We start from the raw sequence: 19,091 nt of genomic DNA, 5'->3' as shown, positions 1-19,091 counted from the left end.
CATATTTTCTATGACAGTAATATTTGGTGTACATTGTACATAGGTATAATTATTTGTTATTAGCTTCAATTGTATAGCAGTTACACCTTTATGACAATGAACCACAAGATATTTACAAGAATTAGCATGAAGTCAGCAATCATGGAATATTAAATACAGTATCTTACTGTATATTCAGCTCAGTAGTAACGAGATTACTTCATTACAAGAAAACAGTTGTAAATATTTCAATAATTAAATGCTATAATAATAATATATTTTTTATTTTGCCAAGCTTAACTAACTTAGAAGGAGTAGCTAGACCTCTGGGATAGAAAAAAAATGTACTACAAGTTGTCGACAAAAAGGAACTTTAGACAACTTTAATACCTTTAAATCAGTTAACATTTAACTTTGGTGAATAGCTGACTTAATACGTAAGTTTCTTATCAATAACATCAGAAGAAAATATAAATTTAGATAAGAAAATATTCACATAAAATAAATCTGAACTAGTAGTGGACTAGGACCATAACGTGAACAGTCAATTTAAATCGTCAGTTTCACTCTAGCTGAATTATTATTCTGATCTCACGAAAGAAAAAGACAAAAAAAAATTGTTACAGGACGAACCAACCTTGAATTAGTTCTCAATACTAAGAACTGTTGCAAGCGAACATCCAGAGACACCTTACGAAAAGTATTATGACATGAGCCGTGGACAGGATCGAGCATATAATTCTCGTACTGGAACTGGGTCGGCGCCTTTCACCGTTGTCGTGTTTGCAGGTCAACGCCGTCAGTAGTATGGACTCCGGTAGATCTGCGGTAACTCTTGTTTTGGAACTCCTCAATCTCCTTAGTCGGTATTTTAGAATAATTACCTAACTTCTTAGTGCTTGAGGTAGGTTGTAGACTTACATATTAGTATACATTCCACCTGAACGGAATGTTATAAATTTGTCGAAGCTAAAGTTCAAAAGTTGCACTTTCAATTTCAACACCAACCATCAATTAGTTTTATAAGAATAAGTCTCCGAAGTATTTAAGAAACTGATCGAACTCAAATCTACACAGTACATACAATTCATTATTCTAACGTTTCCAAAATAAGTTCAGGATGTAGTTAGTTCTCCTTAGTCAAAGTAAAACTTTAAACGAAGAAATCTCCAATTTATATCCTTTTCTGTTATAAATTTCTGGTTTCATAGGAATATTCACGAATCTTCATAAGTCGTAGAACCACTCGTAGAATTGTTGTCGATTAGTTAAACTCGTCGACTGTGGTCAAAATATATTCCAATTTATGGAGTCAGAAATATATGACTGCTTCCTGCAACGTTCAGGAACTAACTAAAAGCATCAAATTTGAACCTACATTTTGATCCGTCCGGCAACGATTATCATATATTTTAAATAAAAACAAAATAATTTTAAGCTGCCCGAAACTAATAAAACATCAGCGACCAATCCTAGCCCACGTAACAAGTAAATATTTGCACAACTGCGTTACTGGAAACAAATTAACTTATACGACATTATTGGTAGATATATAAACACTCATTAGATAAATACTAAAGAAATGTGTTAATTGTCATACTGCTAGAAAGTCATAGAGAATAAATACATATTACAATTCCAAAACAAATTTCATGAATAAAAACATTATTGTTCATTACTCTTAAAATATTAAAGTTGAGAATTTCTACCTTTATATTGTGGAGTTAAAATACGGAGAAAACGTTTACCATCATAGAAGTGTTAGTATGGGCATTAGTTCCTGTATCCAACAAAGACATGATAATATAATTTATAATTGCTAGCTGGTGAGGACGGGGAGGGAGTGGAATGGGCTGGGGGAGGAAATGGTGGAGGTCAGGGATGGGAGGGAGCTGAGGAGAAAGCTGATGGAGGGGGGGGGGGGAGAGGGGAGTGAGTGGGAGTTCTTGCCACCGGGTGAAAGCCCAATTGCAGGTTAATAAGTAATAATAATATGAAAATCTGTTTCAGATTATTCAAAACCATTCTGATGTTTTGAACTCAAGGTGGCGCATTTTTCCATTACAATTTATTAATTTTTTACTTGTGAGAGCCACAAGCTAGTCTGCCCAGCGACCCAACTTGCAGTTTCTGCTACTTGTGCTTTACATTCATGTCACCATTTTACTTGTTGGCTTATAGTAAACTTAGACAATAAATGCACTCGCTATTCCTAGGTTGTTATAAAATGTCTGCATCAAATGAAACTACAGCATTTGCGGCCATTAAGTTGCAAAACCCAATAGAGACACACACAAAACAGTTACCTGAAAGAAGACTTGACAACTGGGTGTTGCAAGTCAAGCACACAGTCAACAGTCCACACACGCAGCTACTGACGTGTTCCACTGCCTGTGGTGTGGTGTGGTGTGGTGCGGTGCGGTGCGGTGCGGTGCGGTGCGGTGCGAAGCTGTGTGGTGTGGTGTGGTGTGGTGTGGTGTGGTGCGGTGCGGTGCGGTACGGTGCGGTGCGGTGCGGTGCTGTGTGGTGTGGTGTGGTGTGGTGTGGTGTGGTGTGGTGTGGTGTGGTGTGGTGTGGTGCGGTGTGGTGTGGTGTGGGAAACGAATCACGCGGAGTATGGGATGTTACGAGAGGTCCGAAGTTACAGGTGTTTTTAAATGTACTAGCGGCTCGACTGTAGAAACCACAGTATGTTAATAAAGTATTTACTAGAGCTTTTCTGATGCCACCTTCCATCAGTATTGCTGAATTTACAAGGCATCTTTTAAAGCAGCAAGTAGCATTTAGTAAAAATTGCAATTTTTCGTCATGGCACAAGCAGTTGTGTATGATGCGGCGACAGGCGAGGGGGAGAGAGAGAGAGAGAAGTGGGAGTGGTTGTGGACTCTCTCTCTCCCTACAATCCCTTTGTGTTATCTGTCTCATATAGTCACGTGTCATGCCCATGCAGGCAATAAACAACGGTCGGAAGTGGCATGAGTGATGCAGTATTGCTGAGACAATGTATGAATACGGGTCTAAACAGCTGGGAGGAGTTGGGGTGGAAAAACACAGCACACCACACTTCAGGCCGTGTGCACATTTGCCAATAAAATTTAAATGATAGGAGATACAAACAATATAGTTGCGCCTTTTTTTTCCACAAATAAATTTACAACAAAATTTGTCCTCTGGATTTTTCCTTATGATGCATCGTTTTTGAGATATGACGTGAAATTTACAACACTTTTGGAAGGAGTGGGAATATAACTTTGGACTAGAACTGCATGATTATTCTGCTGTCACTAAACACTTTGTTAATAGAAAATCTTCTGCTATTGTCAATTCTCGTATCTGAGAGGTTCCTCTACAACTGGCACTAAATTGTGGCTATTTTCAGTAGCTAATTAATCTGTTCCTGATGAAAAGTTATTGCTTTTTACGCAACTCACTGCCCACAAATGCAGAAATTTCATTCCTTTAGATAAAGAGTTGAGAAATAGTCTGTATAATAATTTCAGACATGCAGTGTATTAAAATGAATATTTTGACTAAGCAACAACTCGAGGATTTTTGTTTCACAAAGTTAGACAATTACTACTGTCAAAGCAAATTGCAAATTGCAAATTGCAAAAAAAAAAAAAAAAAACTTTGCAATATTGGACCATAAATTTGACAGCACATCTATCACACAAACTTCAGTTCAACTCTGTAAACAAAAAGCAATAAAAAAATATACACTAAAATTTAAGTCAACAAGCTAAAAAAAAATTAATTTATGTTAAATCACACAGCAAAACCTCTGCAAATATGTAGTTTTTAGGTATAACAAAATTACAAAACCATTTAATCACTAATATTACTGTTAAATAAAACTTCTATTCCAGATAAATTGAGGAGACATGCCCTTTCATAAAACACTGTGATGTTATTGTCAGGAAATTTGCCAGTTAGACATAAACAATTAATAATATCATTTAACTATCATTATGAGTAACAGTTTAATTTTTAACATTATTAATGGAAATATTTCAAATAATTTATCATAACAAATATTGCTTTCTCTATCTTTAGAGCTAAAAATCACAAAGACAATGTAATCCCAAGATACATGGCACAAAAAATTATTGACTTTGTACTACTCATGTTAGAAGCTTCATAAGAAAGTCTGACCACTGCAGTAAGTTACCAAACTTAGCAAAATAACTAAAATAACTACAGGTTTAAAAAAAAAAACTATGTGTCACATTTTTACATGCATTATGTCCTCTTGGGAATAACATATTATTATTATTATTATTATTATTATTATAATACAAAACAAAAAACTATATCTTAAGTAATGCTATCCTGCACTTTATGACACAAGCAACAGCGGTCCTTTCAAAACTAACGAACAAGACGTTTCGCTGTGGCTGCATACAATATTTATAAAACATGACGACCAACATAGGAACATGAAATTCAGCAATGATCGAGTCCAGTGAAGACCATGGTTATGAAACTTCAAGGATCAATCTAACATAAGTAACTACAGTTTTCAGTTTAGCATTTGCCTAGAGCAAAAAAATAGTATGTTAGGAAGAAATACATCTGCTCACATAACATTATACAACCCTATACACAATCATCAGAGTAATTATTTAACCTTTACACAATTGCCTAAAACAGTTTCGATGTAGATCTCTAGACATTTACAGTGTTTTCCATGACTATCACACACTACAAGCATAACACAGAAGTAAATGTAATGGTTAGCAAAAGGTAAGATTTAACTGAATATCATTATTTAAAATACAACAAACATTTTTCTTTTAATTCTTACCTTTACCATTCAACAGGTTTTGTATTTACCTTAAGTTTTCAAAAGCCGGCCAAACAGTTGTTCGCAGCCAAAACAGGCCGACTCTGAACAAACGTACATGCAAAAAAAAAAAAAATGAAAAACATAAATAACAAAATTATTAAAATTAAAATTCAGCAGAACTTTGCTAAAACTGACTGGGTCCAGAGTCGATTTTGGATGACAAAAATCCGGGTTAACAAGAAAATTATGGAAAAATCAATACAACACAACATACTTATAGAACATATATTGGAGGTAAACAACTTTTAAATGGGCACTTTTTCTTCTGTCTGGCAATAAGACAGGACTTACCGTGTCATCATGTACAGTCACACCAAACACACACTTGCTACACATGTAACTGTGTGAACTAAAAAACAGTAAGTCTGCTCATAATACCAACTCTAGCCCAAAATATATTTTTTATATTCTGAAATGTTTATATGTATGATTTAGTTCACTATCTATCACTGAATTCTGTAGAAGTCTTTGTTTTCACATTTAAATATATTTTTTCTTTTGGAGATATTTGTACCTTTACATCTATCTGGGTTGTCTGGAGGTTCTAATGTACCTAACTGGAGCTGATAAACACAAATGTCTGACAACTGACAAGCTGGAAGTAGCAGATGTGTGACTGTTACTGTTTCTCGCAAACACACACCACTCTGTCAAACTCCAATACACAACTACGTAAAACTAACAAGATCTAATTATGTCCACAATAAATTAACTTTTCGTGGTGAAAAGCAGCAGAAAATATGAAAACTGTGTTCATTGAGCTTCAGTGTAATATTGGGCTTACATGTGTACAAGTTGTCAAATATTGAACATCTGCAGTTTTGATTCAAGTACATAGCAGGGAAAAAATTCCTAGTGATTACGAAACATACACTTTATTAAGTTCTTTGCCGTCTTTTTCTGATAATTTCAACAACAAAAAAATTAGGTATTTTTAGTGTCACATTTATTTCACGGAATCATTGGGTAGCAAAGTAGACTCGAAGTACATATTATATACAACTGCCTCACGTTGATTGGACTACAGTGCTCTGATAAGCCTGAGCCAGGTATAAACAAGAAGTGGTAACCCAACCACGGGTTACCCTCCAAGAATGTGACCTAGTTATCAACCAATGAGTACTCTAAAATGACTTTATTACATTTAGGCAAGTCGAGTCAGCAAGGTGTTTAATGAATCCACAAAATAACGGAGGTTCTACAAAAGAGTAAATCCACTACACCAAGTTGTACGTAATCCCACATCACACTGATCCAGTCTACATTTCCTTGAAGTATGCAACATCATTTCCTCATGTCTTGGAAAGTGAAAAATAGGGAGTTTCACTGCTGCATCATGAGGATTACACCTAACTACATTCCAGTAACTTACAATACAGTGCAACAGAGCTACCTTAAGTTGACCGCCTGTAGCTCGGATCCCCAGATAACCCAAACCGATTAAGAGGAACAAATATACAAAAATATATATAAATAAATAAACTACCATGGAACCATAACAGAAAGAGCTAAAAATTACCAATAAGCATTTTACAAAAAATTAAAAAATTTGTGCCAGAAATACATTTCAATTTTATTGCTTTATTTCATGCACCAAAAAGTAACTATACTGGAAATAGAGATTTTAAGACTAAATTGTTTATGAAACTTATCTTGATCAACACAAATGACCTTTTCTGTATGTTCCACTAAGTGTATGAATTTTTCTTAATTTACCATCTTCACCGTGATTTATGTTATCGTGAACCTGACTTCCCTGTCAACTGATCAGAATGACTGATGTTTTACAGCTAAACCATTTAAATAATTTCCAGCAAAGTTATTTAGTTTTCACTGTTAATATATAAGTATACAGTCTGAAGTGTCTTCAACAGCTTCGTAACAAAGTTGCACTCAACTATGAATAAACACATGAATAGTATTTGCATCTTGACAACTGAGATATAAACAGCAAATAGAAAAAGCTTGATTTAACCACAGAATCCACCACATATCGAACAAACAGACATTAAAAAAAAATGCAATTTTTGTCAGCATGATTGTACATGTAAGTGCACATGTTCCATAGTTGTGTTTCAAAATAATCTAATGTCCTTAGTAAAAATGCTTTTATACCCTCACCAATTCATTGTATTGATAAAAAAAGATTACGTACACTGAAATGTTGGACTGACATGATTTTGAACAACTATAATCAATCATCATTGTTTTTGAATGAGATTTCCCACGCTTTCAACTGAACATACCGTGACAAAACTGCAGCCATCGCTGGTGTTTATAAGAGCACCTTTTATACTCCTCTAGCCTAACAGTTTGTGCTAGAAACTGGAGCGGAAGTGGTTCCAGCAACTAGAAGCCTGGATGACGGCGGACGGCAACTAGGCTACGAAGCTGCTCGCTTCGAGGCAAGGGCCTCGCGAGCATTCGGCTGACAGCGAGGGCACACGGGTGACTGCAGAGGTCAGCGACTGCACGGACCGCCCCTCCACGGTAACGCTGATCGCACGTGCTGCTTGGCTTTGTGGCAGAAGGCCATGCCGCTAGCCATCGTGCACGGATGACGGGGAGGACCCTCATCATCACAGTGACAACACCCAGGGCCGGTGCAAGGTACATTGGCGCCCTAGGCGAAAAACCTTAATGCCCCCCCCCCCCCCCCCCCCCCGTCACAACCACCGGACACCCCAAAAAAAATATCCTTGCCTCAAAATACATCACGTAGGCCTAATATTTTGTCAACAATCAAATGTAAGCAGGCTTGTGTTTTTTTTTTACTTTTTTTTTATTAAAAATCATAAACAGGTCACCGTGGACTTTAAATAATTACTCATATCAATATAAACATTCCAAACTGTTAACACAAATCCATTTTCATCTAGTTTCAATAATCGTTAAACATGTTACATCAGCTGTTATGTGTCGTGCTGCGCCGCCCTGGGCGGTTGCCTGGTTCGCCTGTGTGGACGCGCCGGCCCTGACAACACAGTCCGTGCCAGATGTGCTGATCCAGGGTACGCACCAATACGACCAGTCTGTGTACAACCCAGCTTCTTCAAATTAGCGACTGTACGATGAACAGCGACTAGCCACTAAGTGGTTGCCTCTGTCAGTATAAGTTACCACAGACAAGATCACAAGATTTTGAATTTTATTTTCAGGCCTTTTTTGTTTCTTAAACCAGAGATTTTTTTTTGTATTTGTTTTAACATTGTACTAGTCCTGTTTATTCATTAAGATAGCATATTATAAAAAAACATGTAACACTTAAATGTTTAATGATGCTTATTTCACGACAAAATTACATTTGAATGATCCATGATGCACTTTTACAATAATTACAGCAAAATAATTTTTAATTAACATATCTAAAACACAGTACAATGAAAAAAGGTTAATATTTGTGTCTAAAAAAATGTACCAAACCTTATAATGAAAAATTAGTTAGAAATAACACTAGTAAAATAAACAAATTATTAAAATTAATTTTTTCCAATCTATTTGCAGTGAAACCTCATTATAAAGTACCTTGCTACACAGGATTTCTCACTTCAAAGTACCGTATTTACCCGCATATGGGTCAGATATTTTATGCTGATTTTTAATGTAACAAATGTACTGCTCCCATATGTGAATTTTGGATTTATTTTTTATACATATATAATATGCGTGAATGAATAACTTATGTTGGATTTTAATAAATATAACTCCACAAGTAAGTATAAATTGTTTGATCAAAACATCTGAGCAGTTGCGTGAAGCTCTGTGAACAGTGCAGTGTATACCGTCCGACCGGTCGCAAGGCAGCAAGTTACGCATCTGCTGTGCTGTGTGGAAGAGGAAAAGAGAGGAAATTCTAAAAACAAACCAGCCAGAGAGGGAGCAAGAGTGTGTGTGCAAGTGTGTGTGTGTGTGGCCATGTGGCAGTGTTGATGGTTTTCCCTCCAACTATTGTTGAACTGGCACCCACACAATTAACGTGTGTGTCTTGACAGGTGTTTATGTTACAACTGTGATCAATCATCATTCTTTTTGAATGAGATTTCCCACGCCTTTAACTGAACATACCGTGACAAAACTGCAGCCATCGCTGGTGTTTATAAGAGCACCTTTTATACTCCTCTAGCCTCACAGTTTGCGCTAGTTTTTCTAGTCCGAACTGACAAAGAGAAAAGGGCAAAGGAATAGAAAAAAAATGGAGGAAAGATAAAAAGGGTATAAAAAAATAGCAGTTTCTCCTTTGTCATGTAAGTGTGGGAACTGGATTGGTCGTAAATATGGAAAGGGGGGGAGGGAGAAGCTAGGACACCGCACACTGACCAATAAGAGCTGAGGGTCATCACCAGTGTCCCAATGTTGTATTTCTTACGTGCCAATAAGCTGAGAAAAGAAACACTTCACTTGTATCCACAGAACTCTAGCGAAGACAGATATAAAGAGGCCATCCACAAGAAGAATGTGTTAGTTTTTTTTTGCCAAAAATAAAGACTGTGACCTATAGGAAGGGGCAACCCTTCTTGCGGGTAAACACTGTACCTTTTTTTTTTAGGTCCCACCAAGATGTCTTACATATAGTAACAATTCAGTAAAAAGTACTTTCATTATCAAGTACCAAAAAAATTGGGTTTTTTTTTATTTATGTTGTGATGAGATTTCACTGTAGTACATATATTTTGGTACAAATATTCACACTAAATAATTTATATGTATTGAATTTTGTATATTAAAAGATTAGGTTATACAGATTTGAGTTAAGTTTTGATATTAATTTCTAATTAATACTATTTGGTTGCATTTTGGTGCTTTAGAGTGTATTAACTTAACTTTATGTGTTATACAGAGGAGTATGAACATACTTTTCAGTTACGTATGTTTTAGTTTTATTGCAATCCACCCTATAATCTTGTACCTGCCATTTATTGATTAGTTTCATTGAAGTCAACTGATTATTTATACAATTTATTAATTTGAAACTAAAACTATGTAGAACTTGAAGAAAAAATATTCACAAAATCAATGTACACCACGATTATAGAATTACAAATTGTAACTGTTGTAGGGTAGGGCACACTCATGACTTAGAACTTCAGATCTTATCTTATCAGCATGGAATGATAAATTAATACTAATAAATGTAGAGTCGAGGCTAACTTAATACTACAAACTACAACTACTACATTACAAAGATTACAAAAGTATGTGATGTTTTTAACTTACACTAATAGGTAGGAACAAGATTTAATGGTTTTATTTGTAGTACAATATCATTTTTAAAACAGGAGATTTTGGTGCTATTGTTTTTATTTTTTATACTGTCTTTATTCATTAAAAGAAGTGTATTATATACAAATATGTAACTAAAATGTTTTTTTTTTACATATTTCACTGAAATATTCTCATTTCGACTGACACCTCATGCACTAATACAGTTAAAACACAAGTAAAAAATAAGTAAGTCTAGAACTGAACTACTCAGGAAAAAAAGAATGAATTGGCAAATTTTTGCATGTTTGAAACATGTACTATCTTTAATGTAAAAATGTGTTACTAATGTAAGTGAAGCAAGATTTAAAATATAAATATAATTTTTTTTTTACTCTATTTAGGTCTTACATTCAGGTACAATATGCATGCCAAATAAAGTACATTCAATGAATTTACCATGATAAAAAATTAAATTTTTGTAATTTGAATTGAGTTGGTCAAATTGCTGATTGATTTCAAGTTTTTAGTTATTTAACTTGCATTTTGGTTTTACACGTTGTTTTGACTTGCTTTGCGGTGTTATTTTGGTTTTATCGCAATTCACAGTATAATCTCGTCCCTACTAATAGGTAAGCCCTGCACAAAACGCTATTTCGGATCAGTTAAATTCCTTACTTGCTCAGCGACAAGGCGTGCGATTTGCTGGCTCCCCAGACGCGCTACATACAAGTTGCACCATACCTTCTCGCAGCGAATCCTGGTTCCACACTTCACATGCAAGTGACACAGCCCCGCACAGTTACCAACTTAAACACTACTTACCTTAGAACACCAATGACAGGGCAGGAGATTTCATTAGTGTTCGTACTCAAGGAATGAACGCTCAAAACAGCTACAAGAACATACATGTACAGCTCATAACTGACTCACAGCAGTCCGTAGTTTTGGTTACAAACTGAAGAGGCCACAGCTATTAATGTTCCGAATAACTTTGGAAACAAATTATTTTTCTTTTTTTTTCTTTTTGAATCTGCAAGCAATATGTTTCTTTAAGAATAGTAACTTTTGCATAGTTTTTAAACTTACAGGAATTATTTTTTGTGTAATGAACCTAATATTATATTTTGTGTTTTAGTTGAAACATGCTGATCGTATTCAAGTTTTAAGTAACCACTTGTTACATCTATTACGAGGCATTATGATTTTGAAGATTACTACAATTTAGATTCAGCAATTAAATTGGTAATATCACTTTTTACGTTCTTTAAAATATTCATGCAATAGGGAATTTTGATCCAATGAAGTTTTTTTTTGGACATTACCCATTGCAGTTTTGCATTGTTTGTCATGGAAAAATTCTGGAGGAAAAAAAAAACAGTGACCAAAACATGACAAACAGTGCAAAACTGCAATGGCATATGTACAAAAAACTGCATTAAATAATTATTTTCTTTGAAACAGTATGAACTTTAATAACCTTAAAATTTTCAAAATTAAAAAAATATTTTATTTTACTTTGAATACAAATCAAATCAAAATTTTAATTGTATATTCGCACACCCTACCTAAAACATTTCTGGCTGGGCCTTAAAGGCAAGCTAACAGAAGATGTTGCAGGAATCTATTTGAAATGGGGAAAGAAAATAGTTAAAGACAAAATGAACTTAACCATTAAGTTATGTTTAAGCATGACAGTGAAAGAATAACAATTACTTGTGACGTAGTCTATTGGTAATCATGTACACATCACATCACGCATATGGCAAGTGCTCCACCAAAGCTGTAACAGCTGAAGCGATTCTGGGTGAAAATAACCACAATACCGACATTTAATATGCATAAAACATTCATTGTCGAAGTATTCAACCACCTATTCAATTTTTTTAGGAAAATAGATGTTAGATTCTGTTGCTGTAGCTGCTTCTGTTTTATTTGTTTATTTATTTATTTATTTATTTAATATTGTAACATGCCCACCAACAGCCGAGGGCTTTAGCGGTGGGCAGGACACATGTATACAAGGACAACATATAAACAATACAAACAAAATACAAACAAACAAGTAAAGTTAAAATAAGTATAACTATTAAAAATAAACATCAAAATATAAAATGCATAAAAAGAAATACAAAACATAGACATTACAGTATAATGAAATTACTAATTGCAGGCTTATGTAAAAATTAATTAAAAAAAAAAGAAAAGAAAAATACATTATATACCTAGCTACACTTTCACAGATTAAGATGATCAATTTTATTGAAATTACAAATGAGTGGAAAAATTATATCATCCTTTTTATGGTATGTACATAAGGTAGATGTTAAACACAAAAGTAAGTTAACATTCATAGATTCATGCACAAACCAATAGAGTAAAAATGTAGGAACATTGAATCAAATTACAGTAACGGACATGCAATCAAACTGCCTAAAAAAAAGGGACAGTGATTCAAGTTCCTCGGAACGCACGATGCACGACAGGGAAGTGAAAAGGAGCGGGCGGCACTCACACTTGCGAGCTGCGCAGCTTCCGGCGCTGGCCCTGGATCACGATCTGGCCCGTGGCAGAGGACAGGGAGTTGTTGGTCTGGCGGCCGATGAAGGCGCTGCGGTTGGACCGGTCATCCCCCAGCGAGTCCCCCGGGCTGCCCACGCTGCCGCACTCCGAGTCGGTGCGCGAGCGCCTCTCCCGCTCCTCCGCCGGCTGCAGCCTGCCGCTGCACAGCACCGCGCAACACTCGCTCGATGCACCATCGCTTTTAGTTTGACATCTCCGACACTATCATTGATTTAGCACATCATTTAAGATTTCGAAAATGCCTATTTGCAAACAGTATTAGCCGCGCTTTTTTAAGCACGGTAAAAAAAAAAAGAGTAGAATAACAAGGATAACTTTTCTGTGGCTTTAAAACCAATTTTAAAAAAAAAGTTATACATACAATAACTTCATGCTTGAATGCAGACACACATATTTTAACTAAACAAACTCTTTTAATATCTAACATTTATTTCAAAATAACTGTACCATCTTTACACATTTTTATACTAGTCTATATTACTATATAATTATTGTACAGCGGAACTGTAAGTTTTTTTTTGCAAAAAATCAAGTAAAAAATTGCCAGACAAGTTATAAAAATTATATTTCACTTTTATGAAATTACATAATTCATGCTGAACGAACAACGTAAGAACACTAAAAACGCATAAATTTGTTCGTTACCGAGATTAGATGTTACTGCACGTACTGCACGTAGCTGGCGATCGCCCAGCTTGTTCAAGTGGGCAAAGTTACCATTTAAAACATTACTTTGAACATACGCCATCTCATACCCGAAGAACGGACAAAGAACTACCTCATCGTTACTTCTTCAAATGGACAAAGTTATCATTTAAAACATTATTTGAACATACGCCATCTCGTAGAGAAAACCCAATGAACAGGCAAAGAACTGCCTCATTGTTGTTAGCCCACAGTGTTTGCCTGATTATGATACGGCTTCAACTAATTCCTTCACCGGAATTCTCTGCACCATTTTACATTTAGAGTTCGACACTGGCTGATTTCGGCTTGTTTCCTGTGTGTTGAATAATGATTTAAATCAATTTTCCCCATTGCATAGCACAAAGTTAGTTGAGCTGAAAGCAAGGTAACACTCGCCACAGACAAGGGATACTAGGGTCGGGCTATAGAGTCCCCTGAGATTATAAACTGCTGCAGCGACCCTCTGAAGTGTGGGGCGGGAAGTGGACCAGTCTACAGAAGGCGCAGTTTGTGATGTGGTGCCGCGGAAACTGGTTGCAACGTTGCAATGGAAGTAGCAAAGTTTGCATCCACGTTGACAAAGTTTTAAATTCTTCTACGTGCCACCTCACACTAAAGCAAAGTGGACAGGATAGCCTCACAGCTAGGCCTGTGCGAATATTTGAATTTTCGAGTAGTTTTGAATAGTTTATTATTCCTATTCGATTTGATTTTGAAAACTAACACTTTGATAAAACGAATATTCAGTCATTTACAAATAGGGCTGTGCAGAATCCCGAAAATTGGAAAAATATTTCAGAATCAAGGCAGATTTTCTCCTTTTAAATTATTTTTAGATCTACATCCATCATATTACTATAGGTTAAAACTGCTCACTGTACATTCTTTTTAAACCCAGCCTCCAAAACTTTCTTCACACATACTACACTTTCCTTATATTTTCACTTTGCACTGTTTATTAAAATAATTTTTTTTTTTTTGGGAGATCCTGTTTTGATTACCATGAGAAATAATTATATACCTTTTTTCTTTCAAAATTTAAATATTTCAACAAAATTTTTCCTGTAATTATTGTAGCTGACTTAACCTAACGAACCTTTCACTATAGTATTATTTGTCTAATTTCCCGGACAACACTACATTACACATTTAATTTTTCTTTCAATATGTATTTGCTATGTAAAAAAAAATTGTGGTATACTAATTCTCATTTTTACTGTTTGATATTTGTATTCTAGAATAATTTGATATTTCTATTCATAATTGCTCTAAACTAAAAAACTGATATTCGCACCGGCCTACTTGCAGCCTCACTCCTGCTTCTTGCACATGCTAAAAAGTTAAGTCTCGCAGTCACCCAAGGTCATACGGAAACTTTGCTATTTTCTGTGGGGATACGTCAAAAACATTTCGTGCGCTGAGAAGACAAACGAACATTCATCACCTTAAAGAGAGGTTCGCTGCAGCAATCACAAGGGACACAATTCAAAAGAAGTCGCAGGACGATGAGTACCGCCCAGACTTTACAACAGCTAGAAGTACTAAGCAAAGTCTAAAACTTTTATAACTTTTCTGAACTTTTTAAGACAGCACTCTAGTACGTGCATTAAATAAACAAACATTCTCGATGGCCCTGCGACACGGAACCACCACCTAGCCTGGGTGATGACTACGGAACACCTGGAGGACAGATATGCATCTCGATTGGTGACCTGGGTTTGAACAAGGGTTGGGAAAAAAACCTGTTTTTTAGGTTTAAACCAAATTATTTTTGGTTTAAACCAGATTTTTTTTATTACTTTAGTTATTTTGGTTCTCACCATGTTCGAATAAAATCCATACATCATCCCACTTTATGCCACTCATGTTGAATCAGGAAAGTTAAAACATCAAAGAACTGAAGCCGAGCAAATCTGCACATCTGACCGGGACTTAACCACAGGAAGGTTATTTCCCCTGCAATGAAGAAGATTCTCCATAGAATGGGTGTTATCTCAGAGAATAGGGACCTACTGTACAGTCTGGGATTTCCCAAATAATAGGAATTAACTAATAAATATTTTTTTTAATTTTAGAGAAGTATTTAGCTGGGTTGGATTTACAACTTATTCAGATAATTTAAATGATATCATCTTGGTTAGTATATAAATACTGATCATGTCAATTACAAACAATATTAATGACCAAACTTTTGTTGTTATTAAAGTGGAATGCGAACTTTCATATTGTATTTATATAGAATATTTAAAAAACAATTTTTTTTTATGAAAACCACTTGGTTTAAACCATAGTTTAAAAAGTATTTTGAACCACTGTGGTTTAACCAGCCAACCCTGGTTTGAATCTGCGGCCTACTGTTTCACCATTGCACCAACTGCTCCACACACAATGCTCTAAACCAGCGGTTCCCAAACGGTGGGTTGCGACCCACTAGCGGGTCGCAACTCGATCCTAAAACTATCAGAAACCATCGAATAACCCATCAGAAAAGATAAGAAAAATCTAAACAAATTGAATTGTGTGCAAACACATATCTATTGTTAAATAAATAAACATTTTGCTAAAAAGTGTTTATATTTTGTCAACCATTTTCAAATCAGAACACAAATTGTTTATCAATAATAATTTGTATCTTAAAAAAAAGTGTGCGCGCGCGCACGCACGCGCATATTTACAACCCATCGAATTCCCACACTTCCTAACCAGACAAAGGAGAAGACTGCTATTTTTAATACCCTTATTTGTCTTTTATCCATTGTATTTTATTTTTTTTTACCCCTCCCATTGCCACAGAGAGAAGAGGGGACAGGCTACTATAAAAACTAGCACGAAGTTTACTCAGTTTACAGTGAGGCTGGAGGAGTATAAAAGGTGCTCTTATATAAACACCAGCCATGGCTGCAGTTTTGTCACATAATAATTGGGCGCAGTTGTGTCACAAACACATGTCAAGACACACACGTTAATTGTGTGGGTGGCAGTTCATGGAACATGCAGGAAGAAGAGTTGGAGGGAGAACCATCAACACTGCCACATGGCTTCCTCCCTGGCTGGTCCCTCCCCTCCTCTCCCTCACATCCTAGCAGACACGGCATCACTCGCCGGAGCCAGGACAGGTTGGGTGCACACACTTCACAAGTACAATAACTGAGCTGTTCACAAAACTTCATGCCACTGCTGAGATATTTTGATCAAACAATCTATGCTTACTCGTCGAGTTATATTTATTAAAAAACCAACATAGGTTAGTTAATTATGAACATATTCAACCACACAGTATAATATTTGTTTTCAACCCAAAATTTGCATATGGGTCGTAGTACATTTTATTCAACTAAAAACCGCCATGAAATATGCAACCCATACTCAGGTAAAAACAAAATGAGGCATTTAAAAAAACGTAATGTTAAAATAAATTCAAACAAAAATAATCACGACACAGAATCCAAACGATACATTAGCATGAACACTTTCCACTAATTTAACATAGTTTTTTCTCAACTTCAGTGTTTCGATATATTGAATACTATGTGTTGTACATGTTGCATACTGTCTACAATAATCTATGGTCAAGCGCACAAATGTTTTGTTTTCAGGGTTTTTTTTTTTTTTTAGAGTTTAGAAGTTACATTGCAGTGGTATAAATGGTTACTATTTGTTTGTTCAACAATATTTATGATTTAGCTGGATATATAGGTATTTAACAGTTTAAGTAAATTCTGAAGTAACAATACCACGCTACCAGTGAAATTCATACATTATAGTGACAATTACGATACTAGTTCACTGAAACAATTTTGCTTAGTAAATACTATATGATTTTCAGCTGCGACTAAAAAAAAAAGTTAAAGTGAAAAATACGTTATAATGATGTACGTTGTACCGGTATTATACCGTACAAGTTCCTAACAAAACTCTTTTCTTTTGGATAATATTAATGAGTATAATTTGGGAATTTTGATCGTGATTAAAATATCTACTGCTACAAGGGTGCTGTTCATCAAAGAAACGAGACTTTATGTTATGTGTTTGTTAAGCTATTTAAAATAAGAAAACCCAGAAGATAACGAATTACTTATTTGTGATACCAGCATTTCTAATACAACCCTGAGCCGCTAAAATCAGCCTTGGTACTAAAAAGTGTGATTAAGAAGATCAAAGCATCACGCCTGAGAAGAATTTAACTCTAAAAGCAGTTAAAATATCTAACCTCTTGTCCTGTCGAACATTATCTTCTCGCTCCTTAGGCAGTTGTATCTTTCCTTCCTTCTCTCCTTCCCCTCTCTGCTGCTTCAGTTTCTCCAAGCGACTGGACTGCCGTCGCGGCTGGCACTCGAGCAGACGCTTCCTGAAGCAAACACCACAGCAGTGGTTCCCAGCCCGGGCAACTCGCATTCTTGTGCACTCTCGCATACGTGTGCACTTGCACACTTTCACACTCCCATACATACTTGTACTCTTACATACTTTTACACTTACACACAGGGTCGCAACAACTAAATTTCCAAAGGGGGGGCAATATACCTTTTTATAAAGAATCATCGATCCCCCCCATTGAAGCGTGGGTCCGGGGGTCCTCCTCCGGGAAAATTTGTATTTCAAGGTGAAAAATGGTCTATTTAAGCAGTTTTATTATCTAAAAATTTATTACACAGCACTTTCTTTGCCACCGTTTGCCCCCACTTCAAGGTTTCAGAGGGGGGGCAAAATACCCTTGCCCCCCCCCCCCTGTTGTTGTGCCCCTGCCTTACACACACATATACTTTTGCACTAACATACTTGCACACTTACATACTCACATACTTACATACTCACATACTTATGCACTCGCATTCTTGCACACATACATACCTACTCGTATACTTGTGCACTCACAAATTTGCACACTTACAATCCTGCATACTTGTGCTTTCGCATACTTGCACACTCACATACTTACACATTCACATACTTGACATAATCAATCATGCAATCCACATGCTTGCTTACTTGTGCACTGCAAATTTTTCACACTTACATACTCACATATTTTAATTCTCACATTCTTGCATTCTAGTGCACTAGCATACTTGTACATTTGCGCACTTCTATACCGGACCACTTACGGTCAGTTTTATAGAGCAATTTATTTTGATAAATTTTAGTGATCTATCGTGAATTAATTTAACGGAATTAAAAATTTTTTTGTGGCAATACAAATGAATTTTCTCCAGGCCATTCTTGTGCTGCCTCTCGGCACGGCCACCACAAGCAGGCACCTGCTACTGCTGAGTGCTATCATCCCCTGGCTTGCACGGCAGGCGGGGTTATCGTCGTTACCGTCGTTATCGTGGTTCACTGGTCTGACTGTGCCATGCAGCTGGCATCAAGGTCTGCCTGCAGGTGTGTCAGTGTTCCCAACCACTCTGGCATTCTCTTCCCCTCCTCTTCAGCCAGGGATGCCTATCCACCTGCTGCACTGTTAGTCCCAGCCGTGCTGCCTCCTCCTTCCTCTCCGACCCTGATGCTCCGAAGTAGCGCCCTGAGCACCCTCACCCTACCCAGCTCGCTACCGAGTCCCAACTGCACACCGTCCTCTTCTGCCGAAAGCAATCCGTCTCTAGACGGCCATTCATGAACATCATCAGTGAAACTTCGGCAAGACAGACTGTGAACATTTTGTAATGCATTTTGTTCCTTGAGCTTCTTTTCGCAAAAAAAAAAAAATAGGTTCATTGCTGCGAGCAACTTCTTCATCATGCTCCGACGCAACATGAACTCTTTAACCAATGTATTTTTTTTTTTTTTTTTTCTGCGG

At 36.2% G+C, this 19,091-nt stretch overlaps 1 protein-coding gene across 2 annotated transcripts in view; it reads right to left on the bottom strand.

Moving 5' to 3' along the window:
* LOC134541412 (uncharacterized) overlaps positions 1 to 19,091 on the bottom strand; it is a 92,546-nt gene that overhangs the window by 28,764 nt on the left and 44,691 nt on the right. For both annotated transcript variants that reach the window (XM_063384844.1, XM_063384843.1), the window contains exons 7-8: positions 17,505 to 17,642; positions 12,540 to 12,746 (exon numbers count right to left, since the gene is read on the bottom strand). In XM_063384844.1, coding sequence (XP_063240914.1) covers positions 12,540 to 12,746; positions 17,505 to 17,642 — 345 coding nt within the window. The remainder of the gene's footprint in view (positions 1 to 12,539; positions 12,747 to 17,504; positions 17,643 to 19,091) is intronic.

The sequence above is a fragment of the Bacillus rossius genome, chromosome 18 (assembly GCF_032445375.1).
Source record: "Bacillus rossius redtenbacheri isolate Brsri chromosome 18, Brsri_v3, whole genome shotgun sequence".
Lineage (NCBI taxonomy): Eukaryota > Metazoa > Arthropoda > Insecta > Phasmatodea > Bacillidae > Bacillus > Bacillus rossius.
The sequence above is the reverse complement of the archived record's forward strand: the minus strand, read 5'-3'. Positions and strand labels throughout refer to the sequence as shown.